Genomic DNA, 16,928 nt, shown 5'->3' on the forward strand with positions numbered 1-16,928 from the left:
CCAGAGAGTTCCTTGGGTTCTATGTGAACTTCCTTGTTTCTGACACTGGTTAGGTCTCTGCCTAAGCCAGGTTCCGCCCAAGTGGATTCTGACAGATCACTGTCGTCAGTTATGGTACCAATTCATTTGCTAACTTCATGACATTAGGCAAGTCATGTAACTTCTCCAAGCTTTCTGTCATCAATGCTTTTCACATTGTTCTGTGGACTTCCTGAGGTTATTGCTCCTGCAGGCTTCACCCCAAGCAACCATTTTCACATGCTGAATTTAACATATCACCATGCTGTATAATATTTTGTCTGAACAAAGGACTTTATCATCAACAACCTGAAAACTTATCAGACTAAAATGATATTTAAACACAAGTTGTTAGGATTTTGATTGTAAATGTTTAATAGAAATACACAATGTTTTGCTTTCTCAGATAGCAATAAAGGAGTTTATAACAATCACTAAGAATACAGGATTCTGCCACAAAGATGCAGCATATACTGCAAAGCTGATCTGTCCAAATAAACAGAAAGTCAGGTGAAAACATCAGAAGTTAACACAAACAAGTGTTGACAGAAGTTACAGACATGCAAGATACCCTTCAGTGCAATGAACTTGTAAAAAAAAAAAAAAAACAGCCAGCCTATGCTAATCCAATGTTTTTAGGTCAAACCAAGTTTCCGTGTCAGGCTCAGAGAAACAGCGTAACTCACGGAGTCCCCTCGCCCCCAAGAACAATAGGAATGGCAGAACAGAAAGAGCTACCATGCTCTTAAATTATTTTATACAAGCATTACTTCTAACACATATTTTACTTGGTTAACTTGGAATGTTTTAGAGGAAACAATGATATTTTTGACAATGGCCAAACTTTACAATGTCTGCATTTTTCTCAGTTCCTCTGTGGGTGGGTTTCTTGCCAGGAAGCTTTGTTAAACTTCTCCAGCCAAATTTCTCACTCTGTTTTCCCTCTCCGAGAGCAGACCAGTGAAACAACAACAGAACAAAGGCAGGCATTTCTGAGGCCAGTTCCACCAGTCACTCTGAAAGGTTTACAAGCCAGCGCAGAGGAAGAAGAGAGCCGTTTTATGTACGGGCACAGCCTAGGACTGGTGTGCGGGCGCGTTTCGTCCGCTTCCTGGTTGCCACAGGCCGCACAGCCAGCAGCTGTCTCACTGCTGGTTTGACCCTTCTGACACCTGTAGCCATCTGGGTTTGGAACTCTTATAATCTCACGGTTTTCTAAACTAACGTTTCATCTTTCTTTAGTGTTGAAGACCGTTCTGATTTAGCTAGGAATGAAGTAAGTGATCATGGTGTTCCACGGTTCTGACTGGTTTCTCCCAGATCATTGTGCCTCCCCGGTGCACACACAGGTAAGCACTGTCATGACAGGTGGTGGTAGAGGCCAAAAGACGCTCAGGTAATATGTGTCCTCTAGCCCCACTCAGACTCAGAAATGTTTTATCAGTGCCACCCAACTTGACAAGTAACCCCTTGGGCACAGAATGTTTAGGTCCTGCCTGAATCACTTTCACACCCTCCTAGAGAGGCAACAGTGCTTTATTCCCCGGAGCAAGAGCTGAAATGAACGAATACCAGCTCTAAGAATGGCCAGTACCGGGTAGGGTCAGGGCACGGAAGCAGTATCTCTGGCCCGCGTGACAGCAACCGGACAAGGAATGCGTGGGGGTAGGGCTGAGTATTTTGCTGTCATTAATGGAATACAGCAGAATAAACCTGTCATCAGATATCAGGAATCCATGTCATGCAAGGACTACACTAAGATAATAGGTAAATTCGGGAATGTTACTGGGGGACACGGAATAATAGCCTCACTGAGAATGTAATCATGTAACTTTAAAAAAACTTTTACATCAGTACAAGAAGGTAAAACTGTAAGAATTATAGATTAGGCTCAAACTGGCAAGAAGTCATCTAACTCTTAGTGGACCTTTTTCTTTTTTTGTCCATAGCGCCGCCTGCGCTGTTTATAAAGGTGACGGAAATTTATGTACAACCCTGAAAAAGAAAAAAGCCAGTGAGAAAAGGGAATCTTTGTCTCTGTTCATAATCAGAAGCTCGTGGGGCAGGGACAGTCTAAATGGCTGCTTGTCCTACCCCACGTCACTGGGCTTACTGCAGGGTGCTCGGGAATTACAACTCTGACCAAGTTCTCATCAGTGCACTAGAGACCACTCGCTTTTTTCCCAGTGGGTTTACTGGGGTTTTTTTCTCCTATATTCTAATATGAGAATTTTCAAACACACAAAAAGTAAAATACTGTACAATGAACCAACACTAGGTCTAAACTTAAATTTTTATTATATTCACTTTGTCACCTGCTCCCTCCCATCTCATTTTTGATGTATTTCACTAAGTTGCAGACATCCATAAACTTCACCCCTCAACTAGGAAGTAAATTAGAAAATGCAGGATTTCAGCGTTAGAAAAAACTTTCAGTCCCACTTGACCACTAACTAGTTCTGTGGCTTAGCCTTACCTCAGTTTCCTCATTGTACAAGAAGGTTAAAAACACCTATTTTACAGGCTTAATATGGGAGAATGTATGTTTACAAAAGCACTTCGATCTATGTGCAAACGTAACTGGGTGTAGTACTGCTTCTAAATTACACAAATTTAAGATTTATTTCATTCTAAAGAATAAAAACGACTACATTGTAGGCAAACTAAATATGAGTAAAAAATTTTGTAAATTAGAGTGTACAACAACATAACATGAAGAAAAGCCACTAGGGTTAATACACATTAAAATACTTACACCCTTCTAACTTTTCTAGTTAGATATTTTAAGTATCTTCCCAACACTTATTCCTCTTTTAACACATTCACTATGCACACCTTATGGAGCCTGGTTGCCGTAACACTAGCTTTATCCAGTAAGAGAGGTAAAGAACTCTTTTAACGAGTGCATTTTCCAAACTGAAGCATACTCCCTTCAAGGGCCAAACATTTTAACATATTTTGGTTAGAAATCTTTCTGAAATAAATTATACCCTTTCTGAAATAGAAAAGAAGGAGAAATTGAATAAAATTTAACATCTGACCAAAAAAAAAAAAAAAAAAAAAAACCTTTGGCAAATGATCTATACCCATAATGTGCAGTAGTTAACTGTTCTTCTGCCATGTGCTGGTACCCTAAGGGGCTCCTAAGGGGGCTGGTCTCGTCCCCTGATGCTAAATGAACTGAGCTTTGTGGCTTCTTGGATTTACTTTTTGTGGTCTTCCTCTCACTGAGGTAGTTAGTCTCCCGGATTGTCCCTAATGGTCCTCCCTCCTGGTATCTCATACCCTTGTGTATCCCCTCCCATACTGTACCAGGTTGGTCTGTGTAACCAACAGAATACAGCAAAAGTGATGGTATGTCACTTCTGAGATTAGGTGATAAAAGGCAGTGGGGACCTGATAAAGGTGGGAGTCATGTCTACAATGGTAATCATATTACAATTTATAAATTAAATCAAAATAATGTGTACCTTAAATTTACACAATGTTATATGTCAAATATATTTCTATAAAAAAGATACTTTTTTAAAAGATTTTATTTATTTGTCAGAGCACATAAGCAGGGGGAGCATCAGGCAGAGGGAGAAGCAGACTCCACACTGAGCAAGGAGCCTGATGTGGGGACTCGATTCCAGGACCCTGGGATCATGACTGAGCCACCCAGGAGTCCCTATAGATGCATTTTTTTTTTTTTTAAAGGCAAAAAAAGAGTATGGCTTCTGGCTTTCAAACCACTTGCTCTGGGGAAGCCATGTCCTGAGCAGCCACATGGAGAAGTACTGTGGCAAGAAGCTGAATCCTCCTATTCAGAGTTACATGAGTGAGTTTGGAGCAGATCCTCCAGCCCCAGTGAAGACGGCAGAAACTGCAGCCCCCGCCGGGCTGACAGCCTGCCTGAAACCTCAGGAGGGACTCTGAGCTACCCAGCTAGGCTGCCTTCTGACCCTCAGAAGCCATGTGAGATATAAACATTTATGTCTTAAGCTACTAAGTTTTGGGGTGACTTGTTACACAGCAATAGATAACTAATATACCATCTGTTGTCATATCCTGTTGCTAGAAGACCAGACAACCATACTTATTTAGGGCCACCTTAAGATTTTTGTGAACTAAAACAGAGAGAAATATGTAAATTATATTAAAATGCATTAGAACTGGGACGCTTGGGTGGCTCAGCTGGTTAAGCATCTGCCCTCGGCTCAGGTCATGATCCCAGGGTCCTGGGATCCTCCCTATGTTGGAGCCTGCTTCTCCCTCTCCCTCTGCTCCTCACCCTGCTTATGCTCTCTCTCTCTGCCAAATAAATAAAATCTTTTTTTAAAAAAAGCATTAGAATTTTATCTAAAGTAAACAGTCCTAATGATTAGGAAGGCTTTTAAATCTCTTATATTTGCAATAATTAGGTTTACTTCTTTTAGTTCTTAGATTTCATGAATTAAGGAAAAGATTTGTGATTTTATATAAACTAATATATAAGCTGGTTTTACATGAGGAGTGGGGTGAGGGGACTTTCCTATTATTAGGTAGAAGCTTTATGACAGCTCTTGGCGGCTCAGAGGCCTTGACTGCCTTCATCCTTCCTTGCTGCCAGTGGTATTATCACCTCTGTAAATTTTGGATAAGGAATGTGTCACTGAAATTAGTAAAATTAAAATGTGCTGCTTCTTCTACTTTAAAAGAGCTTCTTACATTGTTTTAAACATGAAATAGCTTGTGACCAAGTGACCAAGAGCACACCAAAAAGACCATTCAACCACTGGTAATTTGGAAGAAATACATGGCATTTTCTCCTCGAGGATCTGTTATACAAAATAATGTTTCTCTAATTCTATACTACTCTTCTGGAAATAAAAATCCTAATAAAGGCTTTGAAAACTTTGAATCATTTAACTCTACCCTCTAAGAAGTGATAGGAAAAACTCTATTACAGAGCCAATACTTACCTAAAAATAACATTATAAGATAAATCTGAAGAAAAAAGGAAAATCTAACTTTGATTTTCACTGGATATGGCAACGTGAAACTGAATCTTCCTGTTTCGTTGAATACTGGAATGGACTGGATCACTGAGACAGCTGAAAGTAGAAACAAGAACCTGTCAGAAGCAAATGAAATACAGTGCCATCTACTGAGAGAAGCTTCTAGCCCCCCACAGTGTCAATTCTGGGTGTGCTGAAAATGCTTCCATCCCCTTAGTACAGAGGGCTCGTGCCTATTTCATTTCTCCCCCTAGTTTTTATAAGCGATGAGCCTCCAAAGCTGACAACAAGATGAAAGGGGAAACATTCATTTTGATAGCACTGAGCTTTAGTTTTCTGTTTTATAAAATGGAGAGAAAAATCCCTACCTGACTCACTCACTACATGTCTGGAAGAATAAAATGAAGTCATTGATATGAACCTGCTTTGGAAAATTCTAAATACCATATAAATAGGAAGCATACAGTACATGAACGCCCAGCTTCCAAACCTTACAAAAACAAGGTACTTCCCTGGAATAGTTTGGGTATCAGCAGTATTATGGAAGGAAGCCACTAGAAAGAAATTCTTACGTCTAACACCTGTATGTCAGACTAAGGCTGGCAGAGGAAGGAAGCAAGCTTTGGCCTATCAGCTTAGCTACTCCTTGGAACTAAGCTTATAAAACCTAGCGTTCTTGAAAGTACCTTCTGCCAAACATCCCAGAGGATACAAGGGAATCCACAGAGTGTAACGAAGCCATGTGAGCACCTTCCAATCCATGTCAAGGCAGGAAAGCATGTAGAAGGGGTACCTATTGAAAATAATTAGGATGTAAAAAGCCACTTCAGGTCCTGAATGCAACCATAGGACATCATTCAAGAAGAATAATTTCACAATTAGCCACGCATGGCTTCTATAATTCTTCAGAATTATAATCCTGGGCTATCTACCCACAAACTCCCATCACACTCTTCCCCCAGTTTTCAATGGATGTGAACTCTCTTTGGTGGGAGACTAAGTTTAGGTCCTACAGGAACCCTCTTTGGAATAGTTCAGTATATGGAATGAATGCTCAAAAGCTCTTTGCCTTTATTACTAATTCTGATCTATGTTCTAAGTAGGTAAGGATGACAGACACCTTGACAATTTCTCTCTGGATAAATGAATGTTATCAAAGTAAACAGGGCACCTGTGTGGTTCAGTTGGTTAAGTGTCTGACTCTTGATCTCAGCTCAGGTCATGATCTCAGGGTCATGAGATCAAGCCCTGCGTTGGGCTTCATGCTGGACATGGAGCCTGCTTAAGATTCACTCTCCCTCTCCCTCTGTCCTTCCCCTGCTCTAGATCTCAAAAACAAAACAAAATTCAAAATTAAAGTATACAAAAGATCCCTAATCTAGAATCAGATATACTCTATTTAAAAAGAGGGAACACAAAAAAGAAATTTTTCTTCCCACACAGAGTTAATATTAAGTACTTATAATCTCTTTCACCTTTGTATTGGTAGATTAGAGGGTATACCAAATACTAAGGGATTCAGACCATGGTTAAGACACATTCTAGGGGCGCCTGGGTGGCTCAGTTGTTAAGCGTCTGCCTTCAGCTCGGGTCATGATCCTGGTGTCCTGGGATTGAGCCCCACATCAGGCTCCCTGCTCAGCAGGGGTCTGCTTCTCCCTCTCCAACCTGCTGCTGCTTCTCTAACTACCCCGTGCTTGTGTTCCTTCTCTCGCTATCTCTGTCAAATAAATAAAATCTTTAAAAAAATAAATAAATAAAAGACACAATCTAGGGCTACTACTGCCTCTTCTCCCTTTCAGCTATTAACTTTGCCAAAATATGTACAAACCTAGAAGTGAGGAGTCAATTTGCAAAACCCCTGCTCCACCTGACCAAAAAAGAAATGGAGTATGGGTGGTCTGGTAGCCAAGAGTACCTCTACTTTAATTGGATCTTTTTTTTTTTTTAAGATATTTCTTCTGTTGACAATTGAGAATGGCAGAATCAGATAAGAGGTTGATTCAAACTTTAGTAATCTTGTAGTAGAAGCTTTATTTCCATTCCTTCTAGAAGGTTGGTCTTCACTAGTTCCATCCAGCCTGACTACTCCTTCAATCCCATGTCCCTTTCAAAATTCTTCCACGTGGATGAGTCCTTTTTCCAACAAGGCAGCAAGATCCTGAATGGTAAGATGGGTCTTTCACGTCTCTGCACCTTTCGACTCCCTCCGCTCCCCAGTGCCCAGGCCGGTACTGTGATCCAATGACTGCTTTAAAAAAAACATGCCTCACCTTTGCAGAGCACACAGATGCAGATAGAGCTCTCCACACACGGAAACTTAATCTCAAACCAAACGAGACTCTGACTAAAACTTCCTCCAGAAGAGAGCTGCTCCAGAGAGAGGCGCATTCAAAAACCATGCTGGCATTTCTACCCACCTGAAAATTTCGACTGCACTCCATGAATAAAACACAAAGAAAACCACAGCTTTGTTCTGCATCTCTTCCATGGTGCCAAAGATGATAAACAAAATGAAGTTTCTCCCACAAAGCTATTAAAAGAACCCAAAAGAAAGGAAAAAGCTTAAAAATATATTCTACAAAAACTATATAAATGGGTTACCTGAAACCTAGGCCCACTAAATTCAGGGTAAATAGAAAAAGACTGAGGGGCACCTGGCTGACTCAGTCAGTGGAGCGTGTGACTCTTGATCTCGGGGTCGTGAGTTCAAGCCTCACACTGGGGGTAGAGATTACTTTAAAACATTAAAAAATCACAAAATCTTTTTAAAAAGGAGAAAAAAAATGAAAGACCGAGCTCAGCTAGTTTAAGCCTTTGTTCCCATTTTGGAACGAGTACCCAAACCAGTTTTTCTGAGTAGACTGTGTATATGTGTGTGAACAGATCAACACAAAGAGTATCTTTCCAAAAGCACTCACACACACTCAAACACAGTGTAAAGAGTGCTGCCACGAGAACACTTGTCTGCATAACCCAAGTTAGGAACCAGAACCTCGCCAGTGCGGCAGCCGCCCATATGTAACTACCATCTTGTGTTAATTACTCCGCTCCTTCTCTATGGGTTTCCTGCTCATGTACGTACTTCGAAATAGCATACTGTTTCACTTGGCCTTGTTTTTCAACTTTCTGAAACACACTGTGCTATACTTGTTTCATACTCCGTGTTACGCTTCTGAGCTGCAGTCATGCTGGCTCATGCCCGACTCCAGGAGGCTCTGCTCATGCTGCATTCTCCATGAACGGCACTCCCTGGAGCCGCGCGCGATGTGAGGATGCTGACCCCTCCCTTCCATCGTACCCTAGAAATTCTAGCCTCATGCTTGTCTGAACTACTCCTTGACATACAAAAAAATATTATTCCAAATTAGTGGCTCCCTCACTACCCTCTTTGATTTTTTAGAATGAACAGAACAGCCTCTCTCCAAAAACAGAAAACCCAGGAGTAACAAGGCTATTGTATTAACACTCTATCAGAATGCCAGGGCTGGTGTACCAGAAAAAGGTAGAACTATAGAAACAGGACTCCAGAAGAGACCAACCAGCAAGCACCTGTTGCCCCCGGGGGTGTGTGTTTAATATTATGTAATCACAGGAAATAGGGCAAGGAAGTTTAAAGACTTTGATGCCCCATTCCTGATAGCAATCTTCCAAATATTAGGAAACAACATAGATGTATCAAGGGAGGGGAGAATCCCCACACCAGTCAAGAGAGTCCCCTTCATATACGGAAGAAAGGCCAAAGTGAAAAGAGCTCCTAGGATTGCATTGCCTTCACCTACCCAAGTTGGGAGGAGACCAAGCACATCTCTACCTGAGAAGATTGTGGGTAAGTTTTTCTGCTCCTGCTTGAGAATCAAGTTTCCCTAGTTCTAAAGCCCTTTTTATAACTTTGTGATTTCATGATGATGTTATAAACAAACCAGACCTGAAATGGCAGAAGTCGACTTTGGAAAATACCCCTGGGCTTAAAGTTTACCTCCTTTTTCAGATAAAACAATGCTACTTTTTTTTGAGATGAGAGATTTTTACTCATTGCGACTTCCCAGCGAATTGTGGCGTACCCACTAAATGATGAGACCTGAGGTCAGTTGTTCCGTACCTGGATAAAACAAGGCATCAGTGGTGACTTCGTGACACCGATTGCTGCATTGATAGTCTCCACAGCTGACAGCATCTGGCAGAAATACATCATGTCGGCCGAGGTGTGGAATGTGTCATAGAAGGACTCTATGGGACAAATACACATTAAGGGTAAATCAAGCTGCAAATTCCAACAGAATTATTTCTCAAACTGGATACCTACTTGCATGAAAGAAACTTAAGGAAAAGTATAATAAACAGCCACAGAGATTCAAGTTTACAATCCAAACTAAGCTGCGGGGGAACAGGCCTGTGAGGTCATGAATAGTAAACTCTACCGGTTATTAGAAAGTTAACACATAAACCCTGTAGGTCCTTCTCATTTTAAAAGACAAGAAAAGGGGTGCCTGGATGGCTCAGTGGGTTAAGTGGCTGCCTGCGGCTCAGGGTGCGATCGAGCCCCACGTTGGGCTCCTTGCTCAGCAGGGAGCCTGCTTCTCCCTCTGCCTGCCGCTCCCCCTGCTTGTGTGCACGCTCTGACAAATAAATAAATAAAATCTTTAAAAATAAATACATAGGGGTGCCTGGGTGGCACAGCGGTTAAGCATCTGCCTTAGGCTCAGGGTGTGATCCCGGCGTTGTGGGATCGAGCCCCACATCAGGCTCCTCCACTATGAGCCTGCTTCTTCCTCTCCCACTCCCCCTGCTTGTGTTCCCTCTCTCGCTGGCTGTCTCTATCTCTGTCGAATAAATAAAATCTTTAAAATAAATAAATAAATAAATAAATACACATCGGTTGAATAGAAGAGGCCCTTGAAAAAAACTTAAAGAAAACCTCTAATATTTTTGCAAAAATGATCCACTTTACAATCCTGCTAGAGTCAAATGTGAAATGAAGAATGGTATATAGTGTTCTTACGTAATTTTGCCAGGAAAATTCCACCAGTAATTTAGTTCAAAATCGGACTAATTCTTTTCTCTGAAGAATTAATACAAAATTACATTTACAATTTTAATTTCACTACATATAAGTTAAAAAACTTATTCTCATAACTTTAAATCGCCCTTTTCAAGACAAAGTCTCAACCGAGTCTTTTTGTCGCCATTTACAATGAAATTCTGGTGTCCATTTTAAGGGGATTCACTTTATTTTTTTTTTAAAGATTTTATTTATTTATGTGACAGAGAGACAGCCAGCGAGAGAGGGAACACAGCAGGGGAGTGGGAGAGGAAGCAGCAGGCTCCCAGCGGAGGAGCCTGATGTGCGGCTCAATCCGGGAACAATGGGATCATGCCCTGAGCCGAAGGCAGACGCTTAATGACTGTGCCACCCAGGCGCCCCAGGGGTTCACTTTAAGATGGCATTTCTCCTGGGCAAAGCTTTAAAAAATGAGGACCTCCGTTTGGAAAACACAAAGCTGTGACTTAAGATTTGGCACATGGTGAACAAAAATTAGATCTTGTGGCTTTGCTCTGATTTTACATCCTTGTTTCAATTCAGGAATAGAAATCTGATTTCTAAAATGACAGTTACAAAGAATTTAAAAACATTAAAATGCTTATAATTTTGTTTTTAAAACAAGACAGAAATGGTGTACACAGTAGGACTACAAAGTTTCACTGTAGGAGGAAAATTACATATGGCTAAATGCATATTTTTTAAAGATTTTATTTATGTATTTGAGAGAGACAGAGAACACGAGCATGGAGGAGAGGGAGAAACAGGCTCCCCGCGAAGCAGGGAGGCTGACGCGGGACTCGAACCCAGGACCCCGGGATCATGACCCGAGCTGAAGGCAGACGCTTAACTGACTGAGCCACTCAGGTGCCCCAATGTGTGGCTATATTAATAGTGATGGACAGTGGCTTATTCGCCTCCCCTTCTCTCCCCCCACAACTCCATCCTGGTTTCCCCCACTTTCCGAACTGGCTTAAATCAGCACATTTACTTTTATGATATGAAAACAAAAAACTTTTAAGTAGTAAAAGGCACTCATGTTAATGGGATGTGAGATACTACTAGCAGTGGGCGTATAATACAGTATACTGTGTTTGGGCAGGATACATGAAAATCCTTAAGAACAATTTGCCATTTAAACTCACAATTCCGTATCGGGAATTGTTCCTTGCTCCTAGGGAAGTTTGGTCAGTTGGAAGGATATACACCAAGGTGCCGAGAATCTGTTGCTCTCATAGATGGGATTACAGAAGAGTGTTTGTTTTATGTAAGTCTTTATTTCCTGATTTTTCTGTGATTAACACATTTTTATAATTAGAAAAAATTTTTAATTTTTTTTTAAAAGAGTATTCCTTAATAGAGAGCTAGATAAGCTCAAACAAGAGTTTCTCCATAAGCCCAAGAGTTTGCTAGTGTCTCCTTAGCATAAGAAGTTTAGCAAGTACACGTTTACATGAAAAACCAAGCACAGGTGCAGAATTTGCCATTTACCAACACCCTTCATTCAAAAGGAGAAAACTGCAAGGGGCAAACTGGGTGCCAGGCGCCAGGTCCTTACCACGGCTCTGACGACTGGTAAGGGAAGAATTAAACCAGGAGCTCCATTCCAGAAGGTGCTTAGTAAGGGGCTGAGAACCAAAACAGAAATGACAAATCCAAGCAGCTTAAGCACATGACCCAGATAACTTAGGCGCTTTTGGACTAGATCACCTAATGGCCTGCAGGCTTGCACAGGACGCGGAGAATCAACCTGACGATGTTAAACTAAATGATTAGGTATTTACATGTCCTTATTCGTTCCATGGGACTTGTGATCAATCCACAGTAATAAAAACCACAAGTCTGAGACTTGCTTTTTTTTTTTTTTTTCCAAATAACTCATCTACATAGACCTTTGGTCACGCGAGACTCTAAGACACTAGGCATTTGGGAAATTCTTCACTAGCCTGCCGCTGTGCTTTGCAGAATTCTTAGGTGTTAAGAAGGCTGGAAAAACAACATACGCTTCTTTGAAATGACTCGAGCTAAATGACAATTCACCTACTACAAACCTCAGATGAGAAAATTTAGGGCTAAAAAATAAAATAGACTATAGGATTTTTTTCTTTCTTTTTTTTTTTTTTAAATATTTTATTTATTTATTCGACAGAGAGAGAGACAGCCAGCGAGAGAGGGAACACAAGCAGGGGGAGTGGGAGAGAAAGAAGCAGGCTCATAGCGGAGGAGCCTGATGTGGGGCTCGATCCCATAACGCCGGGATCACGCCCTGAGCTGAAGGCAGACGCTTAACCGCTGTGCCACCCAGGCGCCCCTTTTTTTTCTTTTTTTAAACAGAGTCTGTATTTTCCACTATACTTTTATTTTTCCGATTTCTTATATAAAATAAGGACAAATTTTTAAATTATCCACATCCAAACCATTTTTAAATGGTGCATTCCTTCCAATCTTTTTGCATGTATTGGTGCACTTTTTTCTCCTTTTTATACGATGTGAGGAAACTGGAAGAACGAATTTATCTAGTACTTTTTTAGCCTATCCTAAGTATTTCTCCATGTTACTATAAACTCTTTAAATACTTTATATCTGCTTCACAACATCCCACTGAATGAATATCGAAAGCAAACCCTCGCTGATGGGCATCGAGGTAGCTTCTAACTTGTACTAATAGAAATAATGCCACAACGTGTACCGTTTGAAAAAGCTTTTCTTGTAGTTTCAGTGATTTCTTTAGAACATACTTCCAGAAGTAAAATAACCAGGTTCAAGGGTATAAGCAGTTACATGTCCTTAGCGCTTTGCCAAATTATTTTCCAAAAGAGTCATTGTGCTCATACACCCTCCCAGTAGCCACTCGAGTCTACTTTAGCCTATGTCCTCCTAAGCCAGCTATCTTTTTTGACTTTGCAAAACTGACAAAAACCATATTTTTATTTCCTCCATCATTATTGAGTTAAATATTTTTTCTGTATGTTAAATTGGTTTTACTCCCTCCCTGCACATGACTTCTGTTAATTTATCTATTCCATAGAGTCTATACATTTTTAGATCAATTTGTAAAAAATTCTGTATATGTAATCAACCCCTGCTAGTATTGGCTGCAATTTTCCACCAACCCTCCATTCCCCATGCTACTAACCTCCATAGACTTTTAATCTTGAGTGTTGTCTTAGCTGGGGTATTTTTAGATACACGGGAATTTAGATATTTTATGTAGTCAAATATATTGACCTTATTCTTGATGATTTCTTCTCTTTTAAGCTAGAAAGTCCTAACCTTCCACATGAGATTTTTATAAACATTTACTTGTATCTTGTTATGTTTTATGTTTTTTATATAGGACTCTTAAATCCTTTGGGGGAATTTATTTTTGTACACAGTGTGAGGAAAAGAGTCAAAGAGATTCCTTGCCTCCCTATTCCAATTTTCCCTGGAAACATTAGAATTCCCATCCAATAAAAAAGTATTGGATATTTCCCTTTCCACTGACTCATGATTCCTTTTATATCATATATATAATTAGGAGATATATATATAATGTAAAAGCTATTTCTGGACCATCTAATTTGCTCTATTGATACTCTCTTCTTATACTAATGCTATCTTATTTTAACTATCATTCTTTCATATCAGACAGAGAAAGTGCTCTCCCATTACCCTTTCTTCCCCCAAATTTTATTACCTACTTATTGTTCATAATATAATTTCAGAATACTTTAGATCACATTCTCAAAAATTTTCCATTGCCATTTACTTTCTGCCAGAATTTTGTTAAATACACAGTTTTAAAAAAAAAAACATACAAATTAATTTATCAAGAACAGGTATCTTTGGGATAGTCTTTTCATTCAGTTTTGGAACGGTCCATTTGAAAATCTACTTAGGCTCCCAAAGGGCAAGATCCCTTTTGGACTTGCATTAACTTTAGCACCGAAAATACCACCTAAGTTTATTTGGTTACAAATGAACTACCATGTAGTGAGCAGAGAAAGGAACACTAGCCCAAGATGTGCCTCTGGCCAGCTGTGTGAATGTGGACCATTTCTAAGCCTGTTTCCTCACCTGTTAAATGGACACAATCTCCAGCCTGCTTGTTTCACAAGGCCAAGGGAACTCAGAGACTTGGAAGTACAATGAAAGGACTGAGTGCTACACAAACATGGGGGGTTATTATTAATACCAAAGGTAGGGTACTATTGACACCTTTGGTGGGTAGTAGGCCAAACTACTGACAAAAGAAAATTAGTGTTGGGGTGCCTGGGTGGCTCAGTCAGTTAAACATCTGCCTTCGGCTCAGGTCATGATTCCAGGGGCCTGGGATCGAGCACTGCATCTGGGCTCCCTGCTCAGCGGGGAGACTGCTTCTCCCTCTCCCTCTACCTGTGGTTCCCCCTGCCCATGCTCACTCTCTCTCTCTCTCAAATAAATAAATAATCTAGGAAGGAAGGAGAAAAGGGGAGGAGAGAAGAAAAAAGAAAAGAGAAGAAAAGAAACTAGTGTTGAAATTTTGTGCTTACCTTTTCCCAAAATAAAGAACCGCACAGTCATGTTGACAAAGATCCAGGAGAATCCCAAGAACTGCACGAAATTATACATGAACAGGTATCCTTTCTTCAAGCTTGTAAGAGCTGCAAAGAAAAGCAAGACAGGAAACTGTTACGAGCAGAGCTGCAACAGAGAAGTAGGGGGGCAGACCTGGTTGACCTCAACCCCTCTCTCCCATTGGGTGCCCTGAGCTCCCAAACAGATACCTGGCCCAGATCAGCACCAGCCTGGGCTCCTAGGCCCAAAGAGAAAGGGGTGAGGTAAAGATATGGACACTGCACTCCGAGGTATGTCTTTAACAGTCTTTTCCCTCACGGCCTTGAAGGGTAAGGGTACAGACATAATAAATCCAAGGAGAGAAATTACTTCTGGCAAAGAACGACTGACCACCTTAGGAGGCATTACAGAAGGGAAATAAAGCTACACTCCACTCCTGCTCTTGTCTTTTTCATATAATCTACGGTTTCTTTGTTTCCCACAATTTTTTTAAGGTCATATAGTCGAACTAGCTCAAAGAAATAGAAACATAACAAAAAAAGAATGTTGATATTTGATCACATTTGCATCCAACAAAGGATCAACTGAACATCCATAAGGTGCGAGGTTCTGAGGGACACTAGTGGGACTCAAAGATGTTAATTAAGACCTGACGTCGCCCTCAAAAAACTTACAATCTGAAAGCAAGAGAGTAACAGGTAGCGTCTTGTGAAACCCTCAAGGTGAGAAAATGACATTCGGCTGCGGAAGTGGGAAGCAGGCAGGTCTGCAGAGATCACATGGGGCCTGCCCTGTGCTTTGGAAGATGGGTAGAATGGGGACATAACCAAAGAAGGAAAAGTACAGCCTGAGAGGCAGGAGGATAAGGAATGTTAATTTTGTCTGCAGCCTAAGGCTCGCGAAGACACAGCCAATTACAGAGTTAAGGAAGGAGTAAGGAGCTTAGAGTCATGGTTGAGTCAAAGGAGTGGGGCCAAGGAAAGGATAATTCTCACGAGAAGAGCTATGGAGCTCAGATCCTGCTGCTTCGTATTTATTCCTAGGCTACAGATCCTCTGCACGTAAGCCTCGGCGGATGCTCAAATAGCCACGCTAACTAGGGTGGTCAACTGAAAGCAACCTAGTCCTCAGGAGCCAAAAGAGTCAGACTTTTCACAACACTTAACTAAAATCTTTTCTTCGAAACTACAAAAGTGTATTAGACTTCGCCATCCTAAAGAACTTACTTCATCAGGAAACTTCATGAATTGAGATAAAACAGTAAAAGCATTATCTAATGTCCTAAAAATCCACATATAAGAATTTTTACATGTTTTCAAAGTTTATCCCTCTAAACCCCCCTCCAAAATTAACTTAAATGTCAAATAATTTTCAAGCTCATAATTAATTTTAATCTCAAGTCTTTATTCTTTACCTCTACTAACCTTCTCCCCTTCTTTGTTTTTCTAAAGGAATATTTCTCTAAATTAGTGATTATTCACATCTTTTTCTAAAGCAATGAAACCTTTTCAAAACGAACTTTATTCAAAACCTAACACATAAAACACAAAAGCAGAGCAGCTCTAGTTGAAATGGACCCGCTTGCTTGGCCTGTCCCTCCAAAGAATCCCTGGGAACCCCTGGGGACCACGGGATGTAGTTTGAAAACAGCCACTCTAAAACTTTCCCTTCCTTACTTACAGCATGCCACATAAGTGCCCCTAAAACCTGAAAATATATGGACATGTGAAAAACCATGATTTTATTTTGCTTTTCAGCGTGCATTTTGTATAGACTTTCGTGGTCCTCCCCCTGGAACGGATGCTCTCAGCAGGTGCTCTGAGGAGTTCACCGGCCCCGCCCCCACGGGCCTGCGACAACGCTTGCACACAGCAGGAAGTGGACGGAGGGCTGCTGCATGTCGTGTGTGTCACCCAGAACACAATACACTTACAGAGAGCTGCTTGCTTCTCAGCAGTTGGACGGAGAGAAACAGGAATAGAGTTTTTGAGGTTGAGAACCACACTTGTCTGGGAGAAAAACACCAAGCTGGAGGAAGTGTAGCCTTGGACCTACGTGGTGTTCCCACGTGTCTAGGCAAGGCCTGCTGCCACCTGACAGTGGGCCAGTCCAGGAGACTGCGGTTCTTCCCTTCTGCTAGACCAGCTTTGGTGCCCTTGGGTGCTGTTAGGCTCCAAACAGAGGGACACATTAAAAGGAAGTCTTCTGATGTGGGTGCGCACAGTGTAAGCCCTGGACGTGACACAGTCCTCATCACCTCACACACACAGTATCAGCTCTCCTGCCGCATCGCACCCCTCCATACCCCCGTCTCTATCGTTGGTTAACTGGTAACTACCGCAGCAGCAGCG

General features: G+C 41.2%; 2 protein-coding genes across 5 annotated transcripts in view; one reads left to right on the top strand and one right to left on the bottom strand.

The window, feature by feature from the left end:
• Nucleotides 1-369: 369 nt before the first annotated feature.
• The window catches only part of HACD3 (3-hydroxyacyl-CoA dehydratase 3), a 38,971-nt gene continuing 22,412 nt past the window's right edge, over nt 370-16,928 (bottom strand). For all 4 annotated transcript variants that reach the window (XM_040643098.1, XM_040643099.1, XM_008708577.2 and 1 more), the window contains 6 exons: nt 14,553-14,663; nt 9,100-9,227; nt 7,418-7,530; nt 5,684-5,790; nt 4,962-5,093; nt 370-2,013 (listed from right to left, as the gene is read on the bottom strand). In XM_040643098.1, the coding sequence (XP_040499032.1) occupies nt 1,937-2,013; nt 4,962-5,093; nt 5,684-5,790; nt 7,418-7,530; nt 9,100-9,227; nt 14,553-14,663 (668 nt within the window). In that variant the 3' untranslated portion in view covers nt 370-1,936. The remainder of the gene's footprint in view (nt 2,014-4,961; nt 5,094-5,683; nt 5,791-7,417; nt 7,531-9,099; nt 9,228-14,552; nt 14,664-16,928) is intronic.
• LOC103679074 lies at nt 1,256-16,928 on the top strand. The gene is made up of 2 exons (XM_008708578.2): nt 1,256-1,367; nt 16,335-16,928. Exons 1-2 carry the CDS (start codon nt 1,305-1,307, stop codon nt 16,902-16,904), a joined length of 633 nt encoding a protein of 210 aa, XP_008706800.1. The 5' UTR covers nt 1,256-1,304; the 3' UTR covers nt 16,905-16,928.

The sequence above is a fragment of the Ursus maritimus genome, unplaced genomic scaffold (genome assembly GCF_017311325.1).
Source record: "Ursus maritimus isolate PB19 unplaced genomic scaffold, ASM1731132v1 scaffold_27, whole genome shotgun sequence".
Taxonomy (NCBI): domain Eukaryota; kingdom Metazoa; phylum Chordata; class Mammalia; order Carnivora; family Ursidae; genus Ursus; species Ursus maritimus.

What these genes read in the sequence shown, in the direction of transcription:
- LOC103679074 (XM_008708578.2), top strand. Translation starts at nt 1,305, where the DNA reads ATGGTGTTCCACGGTTCTGACTGGTTTCTCCCAGATCATTGTGCCTCC. An exon ending in CCTCCCCGGTGCACACACAG is followed by an intron (nt 1,368 to 16,334) that starts GTAAGCACTGTC and finishes TTTGCTTTTCAG; the next exon opens with CGTGCATTTTGTATAGACTT.